The sequence below is a fragment of the Mobula hypostoma genome, chromosome 9, assembly GCF_963921235.1.
Source record: "Mobula hypostoma chromosome 9, sMobHyp1.1, whole genome shotgun sequence".
In the NCBI taxonomy this organism is placed as follows: Eukaryota; Metazoa; Chordata; class Chondrichthyes; order Myliobatiformes; family Myliobatidae; genus Mobula; species Mobula hypostoma.
Genome location: NC_086105.1, coordinates 144,948,991 through 144,968,606, shown reverse-complemented (window position 1 = coordinate 144,968,606; position 19,616 = coordinate 144,948,991). Strand labels below are relative to the sequence as shown.

The window sequence follows — 19,616 nt, the reverse complement described above, 5'->3', positions numbered from 1 at the left end:
AATAGTTAAATTAATAAGTAGTGCAAAAGTAGAAATAAAAAAATTGTGAGGTAGTGTTTATGGGTTCAATGTCCATTCAGAAATCGGATGGCATGAGGGGAAGAAGCTGTTCCTGAATCGTTGAGTGTGTGTCTACAGGCCTCTGTACCTCCTTCCTGATAATAGCAATGAGAACAGGGCTTTCCCTTCTCATTGTCACTGCTTTTTGCCGCTTTCCCAAGGCAGCGGCAAGTGAAAGCAGAGTCAATGTGCGGGAGGCTGCTTTTCGCGATGGACTGGGCTGTGTTCACAGACCTCCAAACCTCGCTGGTACACCACCAAATTCCTGGTTCCATAACCAATCCTGAATCAACAATAACACATGTTTATGTTTTAGAGAGCAATAACTTGCCAGAAGGTATTGCTGACGTTTTGGCTATTTAAACAAAATGATAAATCAGCCCTTGTATAAAGCTCTGGTCAGATCGCCTCTGGAGTAAAGATTGCACATTTCAGGATGAATTAATTGGTCTGAGAACAAAGGTAGTCCACTCCCACCCCAATGACATCAAACCCACACATGAGAAATGAGGCTTGAAATCCTCTGAATTCAGAACATTAATTAAGTTAAAAAAATGATTAATTTCATAAGAAGAGAAAAGATAATGAAATTAAACAGAACACGCTTGAAACACTCAGTAGGTTGGCCAGAGGCTGTGGAGAGAGAATCAGAATTAATGTTTCAGGTCAACGGCAAAAGGACAATGAAAACATCGTAGTGATGGTTCTTGAGAGTTTCTAAGACAGGGCTGTGTACAACTACGCACATTGTTTATAACAGTAAATGCTTAGGGTGGGTGAGAGGCAGACTGGAACCTTGTGCACAGTTTCCTGGTCTGGGTCGAGTGGAAGGTAGGTAGATGTGATAGATAGGATTGAAAAGCCTAGCGGGTGGGCGTCAAGAGGATGTTTCCTGTAGTGGGGGAGTCTAGGACCAGACAGCACAGCCTCAGAATAGAAGGATGTTCCTATAGAACAGAGATGAGGAGGAATCACTTCAGCCAGAGGGTGGTGAATGTATGAATTTCATTGCCATGGATGACTGTGGAGACTCAGTCATTGGGTATATTTAAAGCTGAGGTTGACAGGTTCTTGATTAGTAAGGGCGTCAAAGGTTACGGGGAGAAGGCAGGAGAATGGGGGTTGGGAGGGACAATAAATCAGTCATGATGGAATGCCAGAGCGAACTCGATGGGCCGAAAGACCTACTTCTGCTCCGCTATCTTGTGGTCCATTGTGTGGAAGATAGATGGAAGCTAACAGATGGAATCAGTAGGTGGGAAGGAGGAGGGTGAAGGTGGAGACAGTGAGTGGAAGATGATTAACAGGAACATGAAGGCTACCGGTGCTGGAATCTGATAAGTAAGGAAGGTGATAAAGGCTCAAAACATCAACAATTCCTTACCATCCCACAGATGCTGCTCAAAACATTTAAGCACCTCCAGCAGATTCTTTTAAGAAGACCATCGTTGTTGGGTTTGGTGGCTGGTGTGTCTCAATGACCTGGAGAGCTATGTCGGCTGGAGTCAGGGCTTTATGATTTAGCTCTTGGTAGGGTCACCCACGCCAAACAGATCAAAGGGAAGAGGCCAGACTAAGAGTGGTCCACTGGTCCTCCAGGTTTGGAGGTTCAGCTCTGGGCTAAAAACCCTGACTGGTAAAACAAAGTTGTTACAGAAACAGCAATGAAGAATCCTTCTACATCAGAACGTGACAGTATTCCTGAGTCTCCATCCAGGTCTTGCATAGCTGACAGTAGTGAAAACCGAGAGGAAGCTACTGGCATGATGAAGGAAGCCCTGAACATCACCAAGACCAAGACCAAAATTGGTTTTGATGACCAAGGACAGACAAAGGTGGAGGACCTTCATTGTTGGCCTAAATGCCAGTGGCGTAACAGGCAGTAGGCTTAGCTCCAGCAGGTTATTTCTTGCTCCAGATTCTAGAGGTCTCTTGTGACTTCTTCCCTGTTTATTCAGGACACATTTGTAATTCTGTTCCAATAATTATTAACAACTTTTATGTATCCAAAGCGTAATTTTTCTGTTTCAGACTTTCAAAACACAATCACGTTCTAGGTATATATTTTTTATTTAGTCTGTATTTATTTATTTATAGATTTTCATAAATTCTATTGTATTTCTTTATGTTCTTCTAAATGCCTGTTCAGACAATGAATCTGAGTGGTGTATGGTGACATATATGTACTTTGATAATAAATGGACCTTGACTCTAGAAGTTCAAAGTTCACAATAAATTTATTATTACAGATACTGTATTTCACCATATACTGTACTACCTTAAGATTCATTGTCTTGCTGGTATTTTTCTTGCAAAGTTAAAGTTCTTGCAGAATTTGACTTTGACATTAATAAATAAGTTGCCTGGTGAACACAGAGCAGAAGAGGCTGAGATCTTTCTGATACCTGTACACCAATGGCCAAATGGTTCAATTGTTCCATTTAATATCAGAGAATTATACAGTGCACAACCTGAAATTCTTACTCTTCACATACATCCACGAAACCGAAAAAAAACCCCCAGAAGAATGAATGACAGAAAACATTAGAATCCCAAGGCCCCCTCACCCCTCCAATGCACAAGAGCAGCAAAATCATCAACCTTTCCTCTCCCTCTCCACCACATGGGCCAGAGAAAGCATCAAACTACTCCTCCCCACACCATGCAAGTGACAGCAAAACCCACAGAAACCATGATCTAGAGACCATCAAAAACCACTGTCCGTCCCAACACTTCGTCGTCTCAGAAACTGCTCCTGCCACAACGAGAGGGGCGACCAGCGGCTCACTGTTTCTACGTTACAATCTGCCACACCGCTTGCCCGAATTCCCCTGACTCGAGAACCAGCAGACTGTCTCTTGCCAGTGACACTAAGTTACTGTGGGAACACTCAAATATCCTGTTGTGCGTGAGGTGTTCAGTGGAGTGTGTATGATAATGGCATTTTATCAGTTACTATAGGTGAGGAAGCAATTTAGTTTGCTACCAGCTACTGTTGTTGATGTTCTGTGACTATATACTCTCTGACGGAATAGACTGTCTCATCTGCTAATGCATTCTCAGAAGCAACAGTAAAAGTCAACAACTGATATATTCACAGACACATCGGTCTATATCTTTTATTAATACATTGTCAGACGGTGTTCTACTTGTCATGAGTTAATATATTCCCAGACAAAATGTCATACTTTGTGTATTTATATAACGCCAGACACAGTCGCATATCTCGTGCTTTTTCATTCCATCAAATGCACCATACTTGTGAGGAGTAGAAGATTTCTTTGAGAACTTCTTCTTCACCTTAAAGTATGGGGGAGGGGTGATCCAGAACTCACTCTTAGAAAGGGCAGTGGAACAGTGTTGGCAATATAAGTTCAATTTTATTCCTGATGCTACCTATAAGGAGCTTGTAAGTCCTCCCCGAGGAATGCGTGGGTTTCCTCGGGCTGCCCGGGCCTTCCCCCACAGTCCAGAGACCAGTTAGTAGGTTATTCATTTAACACACATCAAAGTTGCTGGTGAACACAGCAGGCTAGGCAGCAGCTCTAGGAAGAGGTACAGTCGACGTTTTGGGCCGAGACCTTTCGTCAGGACTAACTGAAGGAAGAGCTGGTAAGAGATTTGAAAGTGGGAGTGGGAGGGGGAGATCCGAAATGACAGGAGAAGACAGGAGGGGGAGGGATGGAGCCAAGAGCTGGACAGGTGATTGGCAAAAGGGATATGAGAGGATCATGGGACAGGAGGCCCAGGGAGAAGGAAAATGGGGAGGGGGGGAAAACCAGAGGATGGGCAAGGGGTATAGTCAGAGGGACAGAGGGAGAAAAAGGAGAGTGAGAGAAAGAATATATCTATAATAAATAACGGATGGAGTACGAGGGGGAGGTGGGGCATTATTAGGTTAGTAGGTTAGTAGGTTATTTGGTCATTGTAATTGTCCAGTGACTAGGCTAGGGTTAAATTGGGAATTGCTGGGCAGCCTGACTCAAAGAATGGGAAAGGACTACTCTGTGTAATAGATAAATCTCAATAAATAAATAAAATAAACTGTCAGTCAACCACACATGTGTATACAGCCACACGAAACATTCTTCCTCTGGGACCAAGGCACAAATCACAGTACATACTGTCACACACATCATATAATTACAATCTGGCACGTAGAGTCACAAAATAATATCAGCACAAGTCCCTGAGTGACAGGGCCTGAAGATTGACAGGTTGGCGTGAAGTGCGAGGTGCGTGTTTATGATAGTATAACGTTACTGGCACTATTATAATAAAACAAACACTTGTATCAATATGTGAAACAGCAGCAATAAAAGATGAAAAGTGCCCAGTGCAGGATGAGAGTGTGTCAGTGAGGGTGGGGAAGGGGGCAGTAGGTTATTCAGACGTGTGTTCTGGGTGGCAGCAGGGTGTTAAGAAGTCTAACAGCCTGGGGTAAGAAGATGTTACTCAGCCTGATAGACCATAAGACATCAGAGTAAAAAATGGGCTATTCAATCCATCAAGTCTGCTCTGCGTATACAGTATGTGATATGATATCGATACATATCAGCACTTTAAGCAGTGTGTTAAAGGACTGTGAAGAGAGAGCTGGGAAGGGAAATGAATCTGAATATCTCCACTTTCAAAGTCAAAGTCAAAATTTATTAACAAAGTAGGCATAATTAGCATATACTAACAAGAGATTTATTTTCTTGCAGGCGTTTACAAAAATATAAAATAGAATTTATGAATAAAGAACATAAGACGCAGGAGCAGAATCAGGCTTTCCACCCCATTGAGTCTGTTCCACCATTCCATCATGGCTGATCTATTATCCCTCTCAACCCTATTCTCCTGACCTCTCCCTGTAACCTTTGATGCCCTGGCTAATCAAGAACCCACCAGCTTCCACTTCAAATATACCCAATGATATGGCCTCCGCAGTCCTCAGTGGCAATGGATTCCACAGATTCACCACCCTCTGTCTAAGAGAATTCCTCCTCATCTCTGTTCCGAAGGGATGTCCTTCTGTTCTGAGGCTGTGTCCTCTGGTTCTAGGCTCCCTGCACGAACCCTGTGGGCCTTGCAGCAGAGCACTGGATTTCCAGGTTTCTCAGCTACCTGTATTTACTCATTGTTAGAGCTGTTAAGCCCTGGTGGTTTCTGTTTAACATTGTCAAGTTAATTATGACTGGCAAGGGTTTTCCGCTTTCTATAATTACTTAAAGGGGACTCTTGTTTACCATTGGGTCAGGGTCCTTGTGTATATGAAGAATGATTTGTCTCACGGTGTTACTCGGCCATGCTTCTGATTCCCTGCTGGTTCCTGTTTCTAACCTCTTGTCCATCTGTACATGGGAGTCCACTATTCCTCCCCACCCGGATCGAGTCATTGCCAGCACTCCACCGTGACAGAGTCTGCTGTACCTCCGCACCTGGGTCCGGTCCTGTGTGCGCACACCCTGACAGATGAAAAGATCTGTATACGAACAAGAGCTGACAAACAACCAATGTGCAAAAGAAGACAAACTGTGTAAATAAAAGGATAGGTAATGCTGAGAACATGAGTTGTAGAGTACACGAAAGTCAATCTGTAGTGTGGTGTAGTTTTGGTGAGTGAAGTTATCCAAGCTGGTTCAGGAGCCTAATGGTTGAAAGGTAATAACTGTTCCTGAACCTGTTGGTATTGGGCTGAGGGCCCCTGTATCTCCTTCCTGATGGTAGTAGCTGGATGGTTGTGGACTAGACCAGTCATGATGGGCTGATGGTCTCTTTCTGTTTCATAAACGCTGTGGTTTCATCACGATTTATGAACTATTCGCCATTAGGTTCAAAGTACAACAAGTATTACTTCGTGCTCAATATCTGACTTTCTGTAGATATTGGTGCATTATAATTAACCCATCAGAAATAACCTACAAAAATTGAGTTATTGTTGTGCGCACTAGGAGTGCGATCACTTGAGTCGAGTAGGATGCTCTCCTAAGGGTGGTCTATTGGTGGGACCTCAGGTGGCTGTAGAGGCCGATCCAGGATCCACATATTCTGGCGCCGTGTGGGCAGAAGTGGCGGCTGTGGTTAGTGGTTGGGTCTTCTGGCTGCTCAGTCTCTCGTTTCACAGCTGTCGCTTGTTCTCTGTGGCACAGCGGAGGTCACTCTCCTGTGGTGCAGCTCCCTCTTGAACAGATTTCCTCCAGGTGTATCTGCTGAGAACAATGTCGTCCCAGTTTTCAGATGTATTTATTTATTGAGATACAGATCAGAGTAGACCCTTCCGGCCCTTCGAGCCATGCTGCACTGTAATCCCCCAATTTAATTCATGCTTAATCACGGGACAATTTACAATGACCAATTAACCTACCAACCAGTGTGTCTTTGGACTGTGGGAGGAAACCAGAGCACCTGGAGGAAACCCATGTGGCCATGGGGAAAACATACAAGCTCCTTACAGGCAAGGGCAGGAATTGAACCCAGGTCACCTGTACCGTGAAGCATTTCACTACGCGACAGTGCCACCGTTGATTTTCTTCCGGCTGATTTTGACAGTATGTACGCTTAAGACATTTCATCTGCCCACCAGGGCCTTGCTGACCTTCCTTCAACTGGGAGTAAAGGATCTGTTAGAAACATAGAAAACCTACAGCACAATACAGGCCCTTCGGCCCACAAAGCTGTGCCGAACATGTCCCTACCTTAGAAATTACTAGGCTTACCTATAGCCCTCTATTTTTCTAAGCTCCATGTACCTGTCCAGGAGTCTCTTAAAAGACCCTATCGTATCTGCCTCCACCACCATTTCCGGCAGCCCATTCCACGCACTCACCACTCTCTGAGTAAAAAACTTATCCCTGACATCTCCTCTGTACCTACTCCCCAGCACCTTAAACCTGTGTCCTCTTGTAGCAACCATTTCAGCCCTGGGACAAAGCCTCTGACTATCCACACGATCAATGCCTCTCGCCATCTTATACACCAGGGGTCCCCAACCTTTTTTGCACCGCAGACCGGTTTAATATTGACAATATTCTTGTGGACTGGCCGACGGGGCAGGGGGGTGGCGGGCGGGCGCGGGGAGTGTTCAAGTGGGATTAAACTCACCTCAACATGTCTTTTACAGTTAGGGTTGCCAACTTTCTCACTCCCAAATAAGGGACAAAAGTAGCATTCAAATACAGGACACTTGGGTTTACCCCGAGAAAGACTACCATGACCATGAAGCCTTACGTGGGCACCTCTGTGCGCACGCGCCTACGTGCCGGAGTTTTCTCCCACAACTCGATTTTGGCTTAATCTTCCCGACCATACAGTACTGTACATACATTATTTCTACTTTATATAGGCTGTGTATTTATCATATCATTCCTACTTTTACTATATGTTAGTTTTATTGTAGGTTTTATGTGTTATTTGGTAGGTTATTTTTTGGGTCTGGGAACGCTCATAGTTTTTCCCATATAAATTAATGGTAATTACTTCTTCGTTTTACGCCATTTCGACACAAAAGGTTTCATAGGAACACTCTACCTTAGCAAGGGAAATACGGGACAAAGGCGGTCCTGTGTGGGAGAAACCAATTTAGCCCAATATACGGGATGTCCTGGCAAATACAGGACAGTTGGTAACCCTGTGTTCAAGTTCAACAGTGCGTAACAGGGAATGAGGAAAGATGCAGCTGACTCATATCGTTTCCTCGCGGCCCGGTAGCACATGCTTTGTGTCCCGGTACCGGTCGGCGGGCCGGTGTTTGGGGTCCGCTGTTATACACCTCTATCAGGTCACCTCTCATCTATCAGGTCACCTCTTGAGGGAGAGGGAGATGTGGTGACATGATCTATCCATCAGAGATGGTGTTGCTTTATCGTGGCGGAGATGCTGTCCCTGTTGGCCTCCTCCAGTATGCTGGTGTTAGTGTGTCTGTCCTTCCAGCTGATGCTCAGGATATTTCAGAATGATCGTTGGTGGCGCTGTTTGGTAACACAGTGAGGTACAGATACAACAAAAGGCTCACTTGCAGCAGCATCGGAGACATGTAGGTACAGCAGCGCTCAGGACGTAAATAATACATACATTGTACATCAAGTTATACAAGACAATGAAAAGAACTATGCAAAAACAAGATATCAGTCCAAAAATACAATCAGAGACAAATCCAAAGTAGTGCAAGAGGTGCTCTCTCTCTGATGTTCTGTTGCTGAGGCAGGGTAAGGTTGGTTCAAGAAACTGTTCCGTGTTGGAATGTAGCTGTCCCTGAACCTTGTGGTGTGGGACTTCCGATTTTCGTACTTCCTGTCCAACGTAGCATCGAGGAGAAGGCATGGCCCAGATGGTGGGGATCTCTGATGATGGATGCCACCCTCTTGAGGCAACAACCCCTGTCGGTGTTGTCAATGGTAGGGAGGGCTGAGCTCGTGATGAACTAGTCATCCAGCCAAATGTGAGAGCACTTGATTGGCTGTGGTACTAGAGGATGTGTGAATCGCTGCATCAAGGTTCCCCTTCTTGTATGACATCATTCCACTTACCCTTATCTAGGTGGGGGGGGGTGGAACAGACCCCTGGGGGAAAATATTTGATTCCAAATAACAAAACTGAAAGTCAAAATCAAAGTTCAAGTGACACACATCAAAGTTGCTGGTGAACGCAGCAGGCCAGGCAGCATCTGTAGGAAGAGGTGCAGTCGATGTTTCAGGCCGAGACCCTTCGTCAGGACTAACTGAAGGAAGAGTGAGTAAGGGATTTGAAAGTTGGAGGGGGAGGGGGAGATCCAAAATGATAGGAGAAGACAGGAGGGGGAGGGATGGAGCCAAGAGCTGGACAGGTGATTGGCAAAAGGGATATGAGAGGATCATGGGACAGGAGGTCCGGGAAGAAAGACAAGGGGGGATGGGCAAGAGGTATATTCAGAGGGACAGAGGGAGAAAAAGGAGAGTGAGAGAAAGAATGTGTGCATAAAAATGAGTAACAGATGGGGTACGAGGGGGAGGTGGGGCCTTAGCGGAAGTTAGAGAAGTCCACTCCCTCCGCACTAATCCTAACCTTATTATTAAACCCGCTGATAAGGGGGGTGCTGTTGTAGTCTGGCGTACTGACCTCTACCTTGCCGAGGCACAGAGACAACTCGCGGATACCTCCTCTTTTTTACCCCTCGATCGTGACCCCACTAAGGAGCACCAGGCCATTGTCTCCCACACCATCACCGACTTTATCCGCTCAGGGGATCTCCCATCCACTGCTACCAACCTTATAGTTCCCACACCCCGCACTTCCTGGTTCTACCTCCTACCCAAGATCCACAAACCTGCCTGTCCTGGCCGACCTATTGTCTCAGCTTGCTCCTGCCCCACCGAACTCATTTCTGCATACCTCGACACTGTTTTATCACCCCTTGTTCAATCCCTTCCGACCTATGTTCATGACACTTCTCACGCTCTTAAACTTTTCGATGATTTTAAGTTCCCTGGCCCCCACCGCTTTATTTTCGCCATGGATGTCCAGTCCTTATATACTTCCATCCCCCATCAGGAAGGTCTTAAAACTCTACGCTTCTTTTTGGATTCCAGACCTAATCAATTCCCCTCTACCACCACTCTGCTCCGTCTAGTGGAATTAGTCCTTACTCTTAATAATTTCTCCTTTGGCTCCTCCCACTTCCTCCGAACTCAAGGTGTAGCTATGGGCACCCGTATGGGTCCTAGCTATGCCTGCCTTTTTGTTGGCTTTGTGGAACAATCTATGTTCCGTGCCTATTCTGGTATCTGTCCCCCACTTTTCCTTCGCTACATCGATGACTGCATTGGCGCTGCTTCCTGCACGCATGCAGAACTCGTTGACTTTATTAACTTTGCCTCCAACTTTCACCCTGCCCTCAAGTTTACCTGGTCCATTTCCGACACCTCCCTCCCCTTTCTAGATCTTTCTGTCTCTGTCTTTGGAGACAGCTTATCCACTGATGTCTACTATAAGCCTACTGACTCTCACAGCTAGCTGGACTATTCCTCTTCTCACCCTGTCTCTTGTAAAAATGCCATCCCCTTCTCGCAATTCCTCCATCTCCGCCGCATCTGCTCTCAGGATGAAGCTTTTCATTCTAGGACGAGGGAGAGGTCTTCCTTTTTTAAAGAAAGGGGCTTCCCTTCCTCCACTATCAACTCTGCTCTTAAATGCATCCCCCCCATTTCACGTACATCTGCTCTCATTCCATCCTCCCGCCACCCCACTAGGAATAGGGTTCCCCTGGTCCTCACCTACCACCCCACCAGCCTCCGGGTCCAACATATTATTCTCCGTAACTTCCGCCACCTCCAAAGGGATCCCACCACTAAGCACATCTTTCCCTCCCCCCCCCACCGCATTCTGCAGATATCGCTCCCTACACAACTCCCTTGTCCATTCGTCCCCCCGATCCCTCTCCACTGATCTCCCTCCTGGCACTTATCCGTGTAAGCGGAACAAGTGCTACACATGCCCTTACACTTCCTCCCTTACCACCATTCAGGGCCCCAAACAGTCCTTCCAGGTGAGGCAACACTTCACCTGTGAGTCGACTGGGGTGATATACTGCGTCCGGTGCTCCCGACGTGGCCTTTTATATATTGGCGAGACCCGACGCAGACTGAGAGACCGCTTTGCTGAACATCTACGCTCTGTCCGCCAGAGAAAGCAGGATCTCCCAGTGGCCACACATTTTAATTCCACATCCCATTCCCATTCTGACATGTCCATCCACGGCTTCCTCTACTGTAAAGATGAAGCCACACTCAGGTTGGAGGAACAACACCTTATATTCCGTCTGGGTAGCCTCCAACCTGATGGCATGAACATCGACTTCTCTAACTTCCGCTAAGGCCCCACTTTCCCCTCGTACCGCATCTGTTACTCATTTTTATGCACACATTCTTTCTCTCACTCTCCTTTTTCTCCCTCTGTCCCTCTGAATATACCTCTTGCCCATCCTCTGGGCCCCCCCCCCGTTGTCTTTCTTCCCGGACCTCCTGTCCCATGATCCTCTCGTATCCCCTTTTACCTATCACCTGTCCAGCTCTTGGCTCTATCCCTCCCCCTCCTGTCTTCTCCTATCATTTTGGATCTCCCCCTCCCCCTCCAACTTTCAAATCCCTTACTCACTCTTCCTTCAGTTAGTCCTGACGAAGGGTCTCGGCCTGAAACGTCGACTGCACCTCTTCCTACAGATGCTGCCTGGCCTGCTGCGTTCTCCAGCAACTTTGTTGTGTGTTGCTTGAATTTCCAGCATCTGCAGAATTCCTGTTGTTCAAAGTTCAAGTGGTTCAGTTTATTATCAGAAAATGTATACGATATACAACCTGAAAAACTTAGTCTTCACAGACATCCACGGAAACAGAAGAACCGCAAAAGAATGAATGACAGAAGAATGTTAGAACTCCGAAGTCCCCTCTCCCTCACACAAGCAGCAATGAAGCATCAACCTCCCCCTAGCTCATTTCAGCATGAAGTGTCAGTACCCACCACCCACCGAGCAAGGGTAAAGCACCCAAAGAGGGACCAAGTTCTGCAGTCAACAGGTGAACTCCAGAAACAGGAACTCATCTGCCATTTAAAAAAAGACTCAGTTTCAGGACCGCAATAGAACCTCAACCACCTTGAAAGTAAAAGAGAGGATTTTAAGCTGTTTTCCGCAGGTGAGCTGCAAGAAGCAACCACTTGGCGCCATCTTAACCCCACCCATTTATTATCAAAGTACAGACAGTGTATGTCACCACATACTGTTTCATTTTCTTGCAGGCATTTGTGCTGGAGGAACGATGCAGGTCAGTCAGCATCTATAGAGGGAAATGTTTATGACTTGCTGCTCCACTCTGAGGACTCTTTGAGGCATGCCTATGCAAATTTTCCCTTTATTAGGAGTTCAGTGAGACCTCTCTCACTGCCCCCCACCCCGTGATCTCTGCATCTCTCCAACTCTTTAACCATGTGCTCACCCAGATTTGCTACAGTTCCTGACTTCCAGCAATGGGAAATTTTGTGATTATGAAGACATGTAGTCCTCTTTTATTGTCATTTAGTAATGCATGAATTAAGAAATGATACATTATTTCCTCCGGTGTGATATCACAAAACACAGGACAAACCAAGACTGAAAAAACTGACAAAACCACATAATTATAACATATAGTTACAAACAGTGTAACAATACCATAACTTGATGAAGAAGTCCGTGAGCACAGTAAATTCAAAGTCTCTCAAATGTCCCACATCTCACGCAGACGGGAGAAGGAAGAAAAACTCTCCCTGCCATGCCGACCACAATCCGACTCTGAATCATCCGAAAACTTCGAGCTCTGATCAGCTCTCCCACACTGAGTAATGAGCGCCATCTCTGTCCGAATGATTCGACCTCCTTCTCGGTCGCCAAAAGCAGGCAAGGCCGGGGATTTTGAGGGCTACCCTCCGAAAGACTCATGACCACACAGTAATGACAACAGCAAACGGGCGTTTCAGAAATTTCTCCAGATGTTCCTCTGTGCTTTCACATCCGTTCTCCATCAAATCAGAATTGTCCACGGCCCCCATTTAACGGATATGATATCATTTTTCACTGGAGAGCTGCGCATGGGCATCATAGGGTTATCTTACAGTCCAGATGAAGGGACTCAATATGAAATGCCAACTGTTTATTTCCCTCCATAGATGCTGCCTGGCCTGCTGAGTTCCTCCAGGACTGTGTGTGTGTGTGTGTGTGTGTGTGTGTGTGTGTGTGTGTTGCTCAGGATTTCCAGCATCTGCAGAATCTCTTGTGTTTATGATTTTGATAAGACATAGATTACATAAAAGGACTGTAAGAACTGGAAATACACTCAGTGCCCATTTTATTGTCTACCTCCTGTACCCAATGAAGTGGCCAGTGAGTGAATATTCATGGTCTTCTGTGGCATGGGCCATCCACTTTAAGATTCAACGTGTTGTGGATTCAGAGGTGCTCTTCTGGACACCACAGTGGTAACGTGTCGTTATTTGAGTTACTGTCACCTTCTTGTCAGCTTGAACCAGTCTGGCCTTTCTGCCCTGATCTCTCTATCTCTGATGAACATGGCGTTTTCACCCACAGAACTGTCACTCACTGGATTTTTTTTTTGTTTCTTGCATAATTCTCAGCAAGCTTTAGAGACGGTTGTGTGTGAAAATCTCAGGAGGTCGGCAGTGTGTGAGATACTCAAACCTCCCTGTCTGGCACCAGCAATCATTCCATGGTCAAAGTCACTTAGATCACATTTCTTTCCCATTCTATTGTTTGGTCTGAACAACAGCTGGACCTCTTGACCTTGCCTGCATGCTTTTACATATTGAGTTGCTGCTACATGATTGGCTGATTGGATATTTGCATTAACGAGCAGGTATATGGGTGTACCTAATAAAGAGACCACTGCGTGTATACTGCAAGTGACTGCAGTGAGACCAGACTCCTGTCATTCTTTGTTCTTCCAAAGACACAAATTGCTAAACAATAACAGCCTAGCCTGGTGTACATGTGTCTGGAAAGAAAAATGCCCCAGGCAATTTTAAGAGAGGCACGGAACTCTTGAAAGCTTACCTCGTTTAATTGCGAGGGCAAGGGGTTAATGATTCCACAAGATTTATTGCTGCCTATACCATGCTGTTAGCTGGAATTTTGGAAATCGCTTTTGGACTGATTGCCAGTGTAGCGGATAGAGGGAGGAATTTATTGCTCCATCACTAAGTGTAATGGTCAACGAAGCAGGATTTCCTATTGACTATATACTCAGTGGCCACTTTATTAGGTACATCTGTACACCTGCTCATTAATAGAAATAGCTCAGCAGCCAATCATGTGTTAGCAACTCAATGCATAAAAGCATGCAGACATGGTCAAGAGGTTCAGTTGCTGTTCAGACCAAACATCAGAATGGGGAAGAAATGTGATCTAAGTGACTTCGATTGTTGGTGACAGACAGGATGAATTGAGTATCTCTGAAACTGCTGATCTCCTGGGAATTTCACACACAACGGTCTCTAGAGTTTACAGAAATTGGTGAGAAAAACAATAAACAGTCCCAGGCGCTGCAGTTTTGTGGGTGAAAACGCCTTGTTAATGAGAAAGGTCAGAGGAGGACGGCTGGACTGGATCAAGCTGACAAGAAGGCAACAGTAACTTAGATAAACACACGTTACAACAGTGGTGTGCAGAAGAGCATCTCTGAACACACAACATATGCAAAGTTGAAGTGGATGGGCTACAGCAGCAGCAGACCATGAAACATACACTTTGTGGCCACTTTATTAGGTACCCGGGGCACTGAATAAAGTGGATACTGAGTGTATAATTACCATTACACTTTTCATTCACAGAATAAACAAAGGATATAATTCTTAAGCAAAATAATATTTAACAAAAATGTGAATATCTTTTGGGGATTCCCTTTTCTTTGGGAAATGGTTGACAAACGAGAGAGTGAAGGAAAAAAGAGGTGTGGCTTCAGTATCAAAGATAGTGAAGCTCATTGGTTTCAACTGGATAATTTATGGGCGTAGTCAAGATTCTAAATCAGGAACATTTATGCTAATATAGAGGAGCGTTAAAACATTAGCATAATTATGCTAAATTGAGAAGCTGATTGGGTCTACCTGGATAATTTATGAAAATACTGAGACAATATTCAACAATATCGATGCTAATATTGGGAGGCTAGTTGGGTTTACTGGGATAACATGATAATATTTGGGCTTTTCAGTATAGTTTATGCTAATATTACTTTATGTGCATGTATCACAGAAATGCGTGCGTGTGAGAAATTGTTTGTCAGTGCCAGAAGTTTTTGCAGGCCCGTAGACAAAGAACCTCAGGGTCGTAGGCAGTGACTTGTATGTTCTCTGATAATACGTTTTACTTTGAACTTTGAACTTTAGAACTGAGGTTTAAAACGAGAGGCTAATGGATGTCCTGATATCGTGGCGAATGTTTACAAACAGCCGACTGGGGCAACGTGCCAAACGTCAGCCTCTGAAGTTTCGAAGTGAGTTCCACGCGTCTTTTCTAATGAGTTACGACGTGGGCCGTTGCAGAGCGGGAGGATTGAAGCGCACCGTGGCTTTAACGCTGTATCTGGCGCAGACATTACCGCCCCAATCTCTGAGCCACGGATCAGTTCACTGAACAGATAAAATGTATGATGTCTATCGTTGAGACATAATTACAGATTCTCCGCTGTCGGGATTACGTAGTTAGCAAAAACTTTAACCCACTCTCTTCCTGGCCGTGGGAGAAGTTCGACCTTTTCATCGGGCCAACCCGGCTGAAGAAGCCCCTCAATTATTGTAATATGTCACCCCAGGGGGGCACACGAGTGGCAGCAGTCCGTTTGATTTTACGGAATGTAGTAGAACACGGCTGAAAGCATTGACTATGAAATGTGACAATGAAAAGGCATGGTACTGTTTACTCTGGCAAATATTTTCATTGGGAATTCAAGATTCAAGGGAGGTTCAAGATTGTTTAATGTCACTTCCAATACACAAGTGTAAAGGAGAAAGACATAACACACACACAACACGCCAAGATAAAGAACATAATTTAAAAAAACAATAAATATAAATAGATAAGATAGCTTGTGTACATAGCAACGCACACAAAATGCTGGAGGAACTCAGCAGGTCAGGCAGAATAAATGGAGGGGTATAGACAGTCGACGTTTCAGACTTCCTCGGGACTCAGATACATAGATTGATGATGTGTACATAAAGTTTATTTTAATAAAAACGTTTCCATCTATTATGCTGCATTTAAGAGTTATAGTAAACTCCGGCGGCAGAGGGGTAGGATCTCGCCCCGAAACGTCGACTATCTCTTTGCCTCCGTAGCCGCTGCTCGATCTGCCGAGTCTCTCCAGCCGTCCCGATGAAGGGTCTCGGCCGAAATGTCAACTGTTTATTCCCCTTCATACACGCCGAGTTCCTCCAGCACTGTCTGTATACTCTTGACATGCTGAAATGTTAAAAGAGTTAAGAGCACAGAGGAAGGAGAGAAATGTAACCAAAAGCCGGAGAAAGCAAGGGAAGAGATACTGAGCAAACCTGTATGTTCAGGAACCCGCGCGGACCAAAGACATGGCCCAAAGAACTGCCTTCGTCGTTTTAAGTTCAGGCAAATAAAAATCAGTTCGCCTGCTTGAACGGAATCAAACAAGCAGACTGTGGCAAGTACAAAAAAAACAATAGACGGGAGGGGGGGCGCAAACCTGGGACATCAGGTCTGGTGGCCAGACTGCGCCCGTGTTTTCCCCTGTTGGCAATGTACTCGGGCCGCGTTTCGATTTCAACCCAAAACATACACACACATATATGTAATAAATCATTTCCTCCCCGTGTGTGCTGATCGGGCGGCTGGCGGTGAGACTTGCTCCTGGAACCGGCTCCGCACAACAAGGCGGCTGTGCCGGTGCCCAAATGCAACCGGCTCCCTCTGCCGCCTACGCCTCTCTCTCTCTAAAAAAACTCTTCCTCACACCTCTTCCTCTCTGACTGCCCCCTCCCTCAGCCTGGCCGCCTTCTCTCCCCCAGTCACCCCTTCTTTAATCGTCGTATTCACCCCCCACCCCGTCACTCCCTTTTCCTCCAGTCTCTCATTCACTCTCTGTCTCTCTCCTGTCTCTTCCCCAAATTCCCCTTCAACACTCTCTTTTCCTGTCACTTTCACCTTCCCTCAGTCCCCCTCTCCCACTCTATACCCCCTTTCTCCCCCGATTACTGTATCACCGTCTCTCACATCCTTTTCTTTCCCTGTCACCGTCCTTCTCTCCCCCCTCCCAGTCTTCTCTCTGTCAGTGATTTCTCTCTCTGTCTCTCTCTCTCGTCCGTCAGTCTCTCTCCTCTTTCTTCCATAGCTCCCCTCTCTCTAACTTATTCTCTCTGCCACGGTGATATCTCCCTCTATATCTTTGTCCCCCCGGTTATTATCTGTATTGTGATTCCCCCCACCCCCGTTCCCTGACGGGGGAGGAGGAGAGAAGTAGAGGTGGGTGGGGATTAAAAGCCGCCCCTTCGCTCTGATTGGAAGCGGTGGGCTATTGCAAGTTGCCAGGGGTGGGGGAAATCTTCTAGCTCCGGGGATCATCCCCACCTATATCTTTCCCGTTCCCCACCCCCTCTGTCTAGGACGAGACTCTGCCGGGACGGGAGAGCCGATTGGGATACAGTTCGACCAGACAATCCCTTCTACCCCACTCTCCCCCCTCCCGCATCCCTGCCTCTGGAGAAAGGTAGGGTTGGCTTTGTAGCGGGGAGTCACCATTACTCCTCCCATCCAGGGGAGGGGAGAAGGTTTAGAGTGTATGTGTGTGTGTGTGTTCACTACTTCTCCCCGACGCTGCCGGAGAGAGCGGCCGCCGGATTTCCAATCAGTGAGCGGCTCCACGTCTGATGCTCCTTCTCGGGAACTCGATGGCTCGGTCTCGGTGAGAGCGAGAGGGAGACACTTTCACACACACACACTGCGCCAAGACAGATGAACCAGGAGCGCCAAGACTTGCAATGTGAAGCCGCTTCCAGATGACACGGCGCTGATCGGAGCTCGCTGCCCCGCCGGCTGAGGGCTTGGAATCCCGACTCCCTCCCCTCCTCCTCTTTCTCGTCTACTGCCTCCTCTCTCTTTTTTCCTCTCCCTCTCTTCCCTTTTCATTCCATCTCTCTCCTCTCACTCCTTTTATCTCCCCCTCCCTCATCTCTTTTTCCCTCCCCTCCCCTCCTCTCCCTCCATCAGACAACGATGCTGCCGCGGAGGTTCCGGGTATTGGTGGTAACCGTCTTCCTGGTCGCCTGCACCATGCATATCCTGACAGACTTGCTGCCCCGCCTGGAGAGGAGGTCGGCGGGGGGAGCCGCCGGCGGGCCGGGGGCAGCAGCGGCGACCGGGGGAGGAGGAGGTGAGGCCGGCTGCCCCTGCCAGCACCGCCCGCCCGGCTGGGACAAACACACACTGCGCATCCTGCAGGACTTCGGCACGGCGCCGGCCGCGAACCGCAGCGGCAAGCGGCTGGTGTCCGAGGGCGAGCCGCGGGCCGCCGCTCGCAGCCGCCCCTCCAAACTGGCCGCCCTCTTCGGCCACCCGCTCTACCAGAGGCCGCCGCCGGCACTCCGCACCCAGGACATCCTCTTCAACGTCAACTCGGACATCAGGTTCAACCCCAAGGCCGGCGACCCCCGAGACTGGTAAGTCCTTGAGAGGTTGTTGCGGGGGTAAGGTGGTGGTGATGCTCGTTCCTTTCTTGTCGGTTTTCGGCCCATCGGATTAGTCCGTATTCCTCCTCACTAATCCTCTCTGTAACCTAGCATTCCCCTCAAATTCCACCCTGCACCCACGCACATTTGGGACAATTTATAGTGTTAACCAACTCCATACAAATCCTGTGTTATTCCCCCGATTAACTCCCCTCAAATTCCACTATTTGCCTCCACATTCTGGGCGAGTAGCAGTGGCCAATAGACCGGCACTAATCTCCACTTCATTCTCCCAAAGTTTCCATAACCTCCTCCTCGATTCTCCGTCCAACCTGCACGCTGGAAGTAACTTACAGTGGTCAGTGGACCCACACTCGTCCTTTTTCATCTTCCCATCAATAGTCCCAAATGGCTTAAACACTTGGGTCAGTTTGCAGTGGTCATTTTTAAGTTATTCTCCGTATGATCCTATCAACTTCCCCACCCCACCCCCAAAAATTCTACCTTTCACCGACCCATTAGTCAAAGAGCACTATAGCAAAGGACAGGTCCTTTGGCCCCAAACCTGGGGTAATTTATTCTACTTGAATATAATTCTTTAGTTATCTATCTATCTGCCAATTTATTTATTAAGAGTGGGGTCCCCATCCTTTTTATGCCATGGACCCCTACCATTAACTGAGGGGGTCCGTGAGCCCCTAATTTCAAGATACAACATGGGACAAGGCCTACCGAGCCACAGAAACCGACAGCCCACTTATTTAATCACAGGACAATTTGCAATGACCAATTAACCTACTTTGGACTGTGAGAGGAAACGGAGAAACCCCACGTGGTCACGAGGAGAATGTACAAACTTTCCTACAGAGGATGCTGGAATTGAACTCTGAACTCCGATGCCCCAAGCTGTAACAGTGTCGTGCTAACAGCTACATGACTGTGGCATCTCCCCACTCCCCAGATTCTGCCCCTCACTTACACACTTGTTAACCGACCCTTATTCCATTTTGTCCTCCCCACATCCTCATCAACTCTCCCCAGGATCTACCCTTCACCCACACACAATACAATCTGTTCTTTCTTAAGGAACGTTCAACCCCAATTTTCTTGCCATCCACCTACACAAAAGTTACAGTGTCCAATTGACCCACTACCTGCACACATCTCCTGCGGGAGGAAACTGGAGCATCCAGGGGAAAACAGAGACATCCTTTTAGAACAGAGATGAGGAGAAATTTCTTCAGCCATAGGGATGTGAATCTGCGAGATTCGTTGCCATGAATGGCTGTGGAGGTCAAGTGGTTGGGTGTATTTAAAGTGGAGGTTAGCATGTTTTTGATTAATCAGGGTGTCAAAGGTTA

General features: G+C 46.9%; 1 protein-coding gene across 1 annotated transcript in view; it reads left to right on the top strand.

Moving 5' to 3' along the window:
* The first annotated feature begins 17,101 nt into the window (after positions 1-17,101).
* The window catches only part of LOC134352133 (extracellular serine/threonine protein kinase FAM20C-like), a 120,626-nt gene continuing 118,111 nt past the window's right edge, over positions 17,102-19,616 (top strand). The window contains exon 1 of the mRNA XM_063059360.1: positions 17,102-18,246. Within this exon, the coding sequence (XP_062915430.1) occupies positions 17,804-18,246 (443 nt within the window). The 5' untranslated portion in view covers positions 17,102-17,803. The remainder of the gene's footprint in view (positions 18,247-19,616) is intronic.